General features: G+C 45.9%; 1 protein-coding gene across 1 annotated transcript; it reads right to left on the reverse strand.

Moving 5' to 3' along the window:
• Positions 1 to 2,470: 2,470 nt before the first annotated feature.
• crip1 (cysteine-rich protein 1) lies at positions 2,471 to 7,534 on the reverse strand (the record flags this gene model as incomplete). Its single annotated transcript, XM_084437641.1, has 5 exons — positions 2,471 to 2,620; positions 2,918 to 2,968; positions 3,470 to 3,527; positions 3,959 to 4,053; positions 7,495 to 7,534. The coding sequence occupies 4 exons, from the start codon at positions 7,532 to 7,534 to the stop codon at positions 2,928 to 2,930; spliced, it is 234 nt and encodes a 77-aa protein (XP_084293767.1). The 3' UTR covers positions 2,471 to 2,620; positions 2,918 to 2,927.
• Positions 7,535 to 7,818: the final 284 nt, after the last annotated feature.

A 7,818-nucleotide genomic window follows, 5' to 3' on the forward strand; every position in this document is an offset into this window, starting at 1 on the left:
CTACTACTCGCCAGAACTCCAGAAGTGCATCTCCTTTCTAAACAAGTGACTAAGAGCATAATTTTTTGTGATAAAATATGAATACAGTACGTGCTTAGGAGGGAGGATCCTGGTATTACTTTGTGCATGTTTGATTATTCCTGTCTGAGGCAATGGAACCAAAGGGCTGTTCCTGCAAATGCAAACCCCACCACCCTGACACGTCAGGCAGACTCGAGCAAAAGTAACTGAAAGGACATCAAATAGTATTTGGACACAGGTCTGGCTTGGTGCTCTCTCATCATCACGGTGCCACTGCAGGGCCCTGTTACTGGACAGAGACTGGTGGTAACCCCGCGTCCTTCATAAGGATGCCCTGAAACCTTGTCAGTTTCCACAGGTCTGCAGGAGTAAGTACAGCCTTGACACTCCTCTAATCATGCATCCATGTTACAGGTTTACAGCTTGCTTGTACCCGCGTTGATGAGAGCCACATGAATCATGCTGATACGATTTCTGTTGGGTTGGGCACACCTCATGAACCACACACACGCCCACACACACACACACACACACACACACACACACACACACGCATGCACGCACACACGCATGCACACACATACACACACACACACACACACACACACACACACACACACACACACACACACACACACACACACACACACACACACACAGACTACAGGTTTCACTCCTAAAATGAGAAGTATCACCATGGCTACAACGATGACAGTTGATGGTCCTTCCTGTGAACGCCAAACAACTCCCAGCACCCAACATTCTAAATTTGTCAGTTGTTTTTAGAATGTTGGAAATTTAAAATTCAACTGCAAAATCAATCCAACCAACACCAACAGTCATCAACAATCACGGCACACCAATCCCATCGTTGATGTTGGTTGGTGTTAGTTGGCTTTGGTTGGGGCAGTGTGCAGACCCCTTTATAGGCTACTCATTCTGAGCCCTCCAGCAAGTCTCTGTGAAGACTTCTCTCTCATTCTGCAGAATCTGATGCCGCTGTGATATTTTTGTCACTAATAGAAAATAAACCCAAACCCAAATAAATAATATAATAAATAACTTAAGAACATTTTCAAACTACAACTGAAGTCGACCCGTAGTAACCTAGGCTAGACTTAGTACAGTGCATGGGGAAGGTTAAATGTGAGAGAGGAATGCATTGCGTCATTGTTCTGAGATTCTGCCCCCCCCCCCTGTCCAGCCACACCAGTTGGGCACGCTGCCTTGCCTGTCTGTGGCCTGGTGGAGGTCTGTCTGTGTGACACTGGAGGTCTTTGTTCCTGATAGAGGGAGAGAGGGAGGGGGAGGGAGACGGGGAGGGGAACAGAGGCCGGGCGCGCACCACGCCGCATGTCTGTTGGGTTCTGTTTGTGTCTGTTGCCCCGGTAACGTCAGCCATTTGACGGTGGAAGGAAGGGAGGATGCGGGCAGCAGTGTGCATGTGGGCGAGTGAGCACAGTGTGTGTGCATGTGTTTCTTTGTGTGTGTGTGTGTGTGTATGCGTGTATGCGTGTGTGTGTGTGTGTGTGTGTATGTATGTCTGTGTACTGTATGTGTGTGTTGGCCATGGCGGCCTCCTTGGAGAGGAGGGCGGCTTCAGTGAACGAGGAGTGGCAGCGGAAGCCACAAACCCAAGAGGGAGGGTCTGGCGCTGGGACAGGTCCCAGAGCTGGCTGTCCCTCAGGACTCTGGTCCAGCTGCTCTGGACTGGGTGTGAGAAGGAGTAGGAGGCCATGTCCAACTGAGTATCTGTCAGTCCGTTATTCTAGACTTCCTCATAGCAGAAAGGTGTTCTCACCGTTAAACCACTACACTTCCTTCTCATTCTCACATAACTCATCATAGTAAGACGGTTCATATAGGCACAGTAGTCCACAGCGAGTGGGATGGTTTAAAAAATCTAAACTTGATTTTAAAAAATGTGTTAACTAATTGACAAAGACAAGATTATGTCTGTCGTCAGTTATATAAATACCGTATTATTCATATCATGTGCTGCGGACAAATTGCGAAACGAATGAACAATTCAGTGATTAGATTAGAGATTGTGCCAGGGTCAGGGAATGTGGAAACTAATGAGCATTATCTACAAGTGGGTGTGGTTGGGTGCCCGGCCTTTCAATTGGAGATGTAGGGGATACATTGTCTATATTGTAACTAGTAGAAAACATAATTTTCACAATGACAGTACTTGAAAATCCAATAGATTTCCTATACTAAAATATATGAACTAAGCATGTGTAAAAATCCAAAATGAAACATGTAAAAATCCAGAATGTTTTCCTACACTAACATACAAAACATGCAAACATGCCTACACCACGGGGATGAAATTGCGGACGAATAAGAATAACACAAACGTTAAAAAGAGTGTTTAATCAGAACAAGAACGGAGACATGATTGTCAAACACATCTAGTCTACTAAATGGGACCATACAACACCAGTCCTCTAAACAAAGGCAAAAAGAAAAGAATACGTCAAAATGGTTCGACCAGAGAAGAACTCTTTATTGTGGTTATTGTGGCGTGGTGTGGATGCTGTAGGTCAGCTTGGTTGTCTTCTGCTGAATAGCCATGCTGCTAGGGGGAGTGGGCCTGGAAACAGAAGACAAGCCGTTGCATTATATTCCCAATACAATCAACAACGTGTCTGTTGTCCCTTTATGCAGCACTGTCCATGCAGTGTCCATCTTTTTTCATCTTTCTTCAGTGTATTTGATGTTTCTACTACTCCTACTAGTTTTTACAGATTCAGAGCAGTATTTCCACCTCTGGAAGTTGATCTTATTTCAACTGTGATTAACACTGACAGCACTGTATTTGCATTGAGGCTCATAATCTCAACTGTGTTTGAATGAGTAGACTGTGTCTGGCAGAAGAACTCCAACCTACCTTTATTAGTCTAATTGAATGTGTGGCTTTCAGTTCCACCGTGTCCAAATCCTGGGAGAGAGAGAGAGAGAGAGAGAGAGAGAGAGAGAGAAAGGGAGAGAGAGAGAGAGAGAGAGAGGGAGAGAGAGAGAGAGAGAAAGGGAGAGAGAGAGAGAGAGAGAGAGAGAGCTGTCAGATGGAACCAAGTCTGTCCAGAGCGTCACTATGGCTACCACTGTTCTGGAATAGAATCGCAACAATTCTGCTCATTCAGGATCTCGCATTAAACGTCAGAAGAAGACAGTTATATAATGGCCTGCCCTGAAGGGGAGGAGTCACCTCAGGTTATCATCGATCGATAAGGTAACTGATCAGATCTTTGAGCAGCTGATACAGACACTCTCCCTGTACTCTCCTCCTTACAGGGAACATCCCAAAATATGACACAGTGATGCCCCCGGAGATTAGACAGGAATGTTTATCAGGATCTCTGTAATTACCTCAAACATGCACTTAGAACCAAGCACATGATTTCCTCAATAACAAGGAAAGCAGAGGATGACGTCAACATACCTTTAGGTCCGAAGAGTGCAGCGTAGCAGGGCTTGTTACAGTAGGGCTTGCCATCGTGCTTGAGGGAACAAGGATGTTGAATTAGTATTAAACAGGTCACAGTGAAAACATCAAGGTTGACTGAACGTTTGTTTGGACTTGTTTGGACAATGATTTAACCAAGTGTGGATTACAGATATTTGAATTCTATGGAAGCTTCACAGTATCTTGTGCAAAGTGTGTGTGTGTGTGTGTGTGTGTGTATGTGTGTGTGTAAGAGAGAGAGAGACCGAGAGAGAGAGAGAGATAGAGGTGAGTTGGTGTGAAGACAGAGGTGTGTGTGTGTGCATGTGTGTGTGTGTGTGTGTGTGTGTGTGTGTGTGTGTGAGTGTGTGAGTGAGTGTGTGTGTGAGTGTGAGCGTGTAAGTGAGTGAGTGAGTGAGTGAGTGAGTGAGTGAGTGAGTGAGTGAGTGAGTGAGTGAGTGAGAGAGGTGTGTGCTGGGGTCTCACCTGTGCGTGTGACCCAGGCGCCAGGGTCTTGCTGCACTTCTCACACTTCAAACAAGGCCTGTGCCAGTCTTTACCCAGTGATGTCACCCTCTCCGCTGTCAGAGAGACAAAAAACATGATTAATAGATCCGCCACAATCTCACGCACACACACACAACCACACACACACACACACACACACACACACACACACACACACACACACACACACACACACACACAGAGTGTAGCCTCCAGAAGGCAGGGTCACCCCGGGTCTATAGTGACTGAACGCCAGACCAGACTAATCACCGAGCTGTGACTGTTAGCTTCGCACTCTACATGTCGGGTCTGGTCCGAGCCAGCGTCATCATGTTACCTGCACCCTTCCCTCACAAACAAGAAAGACAACACAAGAGAACAGAACATAGTAGGCCGATTGGCTGGGTGAGGCGCTTGGCCAAGGAGGAGGTAGGGAGAGTCCCAGGGGAATTTGCCCTCGCCTAACTCCCCTCACGCCATAAAGACTGAGATAAAAGAAAATCATTATCTTCAAGATCGAGCCGTAGAGAAAGAAGCACTCACAAACAGCCATCATGATGACAGCTATAAACGCCGTAGTCATGTGCCTCAGTCATGGATGTTTTATGACCCGGGATGCTGGAGAGTTTAGACGTTTACAGCTGGGACACATTCCACCATTATGGGGGAGAGAGGAGACCAAGCATCCGCACGTGACGGGAGCCAAACGCAGCCAAGCTCACGAAACTCACAAAACACATGATCCCAAAGAGAAGTACTCGATTAGAAGGCCACGCCTACTAAACTTTAGCCATAAATAATGAAGAAAGTAACACACATTATGACCAATGGTCTGTGCGTATGGTCAATGTGCTACAGTCCAATATGTTGTTTCACAGATGGTATTAAAATGAGCTGTACACTAAAAGGAGCTATACATTTAAATGAGCTATTCTTCTTTCAGCGCCAATGGCATCTGTTTGAGTCAGTTCTAATCAGAGCACTATTGATAGACGGGTTTCTATAACAGTATTACATAACAGCAGTGAGGGAGGACAGCAGTGTGACTTGACAGGACTCCAGCAGCAGACTCTGGTCAGGCCAGGCACAACGGAATCCAGGCCAGACGACCGTACTAATGGCTGCGCTTTTACTTCCAATAACAAATCACGAGACTCTGGGAACGAGCGGCCCCTCCTTCTCTGCCAACCCGGCCGGCCTCCGGGGCCAGACTGTCACGGCGCTGAGCGGCGGGCCAGGTTGACTTCCTTTGGGAAAACTGTTCAGAGTCAAATACATCTGGCTCATTCTTTACGAGGATGCATGCTCATGATCGCTGACTGCGCAGCTCACTTCTCCATCCTCAGCCCATGTAAATCTGTTTGCTGTGTGTGTGTGTGTGAGCGTCGTTCAATCCCCTTGATGTCATTAATTTGTGAGAGATGGGATGTAAGAGAAGAAGAAGCAAGGGGGTAAGCAAGTTGATTATGTAGCAATGGGAAGACCAACACGGACATAGCCTACACCCTCTCTCTCTTTTTCTCTCTCTCTCTCTCTCTCTCTCTGGAACTATCCACCATCATTCTCGGACGACAGCAGCGGTAGTATGATTGCTTCCATCTGATAGCTCAGGCGCCACTCAGAGAGAGAGAGAGAGAGAGAGAGAGAGAGAAGGAAGGAAGAGAGAGTGAGACATGGCACATGCAGTACTCCTAATTTGACAGCTAGATAACCCTCCCTCCAAGGAACGAGAGAGGGAGAGAGAGAGAGAGAGGGAGAAAGACATAAGGAGAGACAGAGAGAAGAAGAGAGAGAAGGAGAAGGTGTATAGGTGCACTGGATGTGTGATGGATGTCAGCGCAGACATGTGGCTATGGTAGGGGGGTTAGAATGTGGGCAAGCATGAGGCGATCATGTGATGGATCAGAGAGGAGACCAGGCCTCAGAAAGCCTAATATCAGATAACAGATGCAGATATCAATAACAGATGCAGCTGTAAAAGCTACTGTACCTCTAGAGTCAGTGCCTTCAGCACTAGATTATGCTCTTAGTCACTTGTTTTAGAAAGGAGATGCACTTGTGAGTTCTGGCAAGTGGTAGGCTACACTGACATTTTCTACATTAAAAGCAATTATTGTAAGTTGCTTTGGATAAAAGTGTCAACTAAATGACTGTAATGTAATGTAATGTAACAAAACAGATGACATGCTGCAGGCTGTGTGGAGGAGGACAAAGTGTTGTTTCAATGCTCTCCTCCCCTGAGCACCTCTTTATTCAAGAGCCTTTTTCCACCACACGAAAAAACGATTGAAACAAGTTAGCATGCTTGTATTGGCTGAAAGGGGAAAGTTAATCTGTGGAAACGAGGGATGGAAAGGATAGCTCCTCCATCCAGTGGGTCGCTCTGAAGCGAACCAAGTGCTCCCTTTGTACTGCACTCAGCCTCCGCGTGTCTCCGGAGACGAGATACACTACTCAGCTACTGAAGTGGAGCAAAATGTGGTAAATGGATCAAGACGCAAAAAAAAATTTGGCCGATGTCCATCTTTCTTTCCTCAGATGGGGAGGAGGGGGAGGGGTTCTGCTGCTATGGAAACCTCAGGAGGGACGGACTCCGCCGGGACTCATCAGGAGAAGGTATGTCTCCAGAACGGAGACATGTTGCGTCTCCTCCCTCTCATCTCTCATTGAAGTCATCGCTCAAGAAAAGTACAAAAGCAACATATCTAAAGGGAACAGTGCTTGATCTAAAAGATGGAACTACCGTCCACCCTGGATAACGGTCAACCCTGCACACTTAGAGAAACTCTGTGCACATAAAGCAACCCTGACATTAAGCAACCCTGACAGTCTCCGCAGAGCATTGATCTCGTATCTGTGATCTTTCTCACAGCATCCTCCTCACTCTCCTGTCTCTAATCCAGACAACCTACAGAGATGCAGTTCAGTCTTCCTACAGTTAGCTACACCTGGCATGGCTGGCAGATATGTAAAGCATCCTGACCTTGTCCTCGTGCTCGTGAGAGAAAAGATGTTGGTGCACAGCCATAAAGCTTTGCTCTAGTCCTTAGAACAAGTTAAATTGCTGTCTGGTCCAGATTTGGCACATGTGCTGTACTCCTAGTTTGACAGCTAGATTTATTTATCAGAAGCACTCGAAAAGCTGAACTTAAAATAATAAAAAGCTCACTGTCTGTTTTGGCAATGCTAATTTCTTCTTACAAGTTATTATCTCTTAGCTCCAAATCGTATTTCTCAAAATTAAACACAATTATTAACAAGGTAGGCTAAACTATAGAAAATACATCACATCATTTTTCAAACCAGGAAATAGCGTCTTCTTCCTTATCAGATAAACCTATTTAATTAAGAAGGATAATAAGTCTACATGTGTAATCTACGTGAAATAGAAGATATATGAAGAAATAAATTGACTGCAAAACAGGTTGAGGTAATTCGTTTGTTCTCCCACCGAGGGGACTACAACATAAATCCTTGCTGAATTAATTGTTCAATCAACAGCATAAGAATCTTACCAAAGTAAACCTCCTTCTCGCATTTTGGGCACTTGGGCATTTTTGCAAAATCAAGTGGTGATCTCCGTGAGAGAAAGTATCCTGAAAGTGTAGGCTATTTATTCTAAGCGCGACTGTCCCACCTGTCCGTTTACAACCACGCCTTGTTCTGAAGTGCAGATGTGCGTGGCGCCCTATTTATACCACTCAGGAAATAGTTTGCTCGCTGAAACTTTTTTTGTGAATAGGGGAGAGGCTTTGTGGGATTGCTTGCCGTGTGAGTGCGTGCGTGTTTTTGTGTGTGTGCGCGCGTGTCAGAGTGAAATTGCCCTGAATTTCACTGTT

Source organism: Borostomias antarcticus (assembly GCF_949987555.1).
Source record: "Borostomias antarcticus genome assembly, chromosome: 5".
Classification (NCBI taxonomy): domain Eukaryota; kingdom Metazoa; phylum Chordata; class Actinopteri; order Stomiiformes; family Stomiidae; genus Borostomias; species Borostomias antarcticus.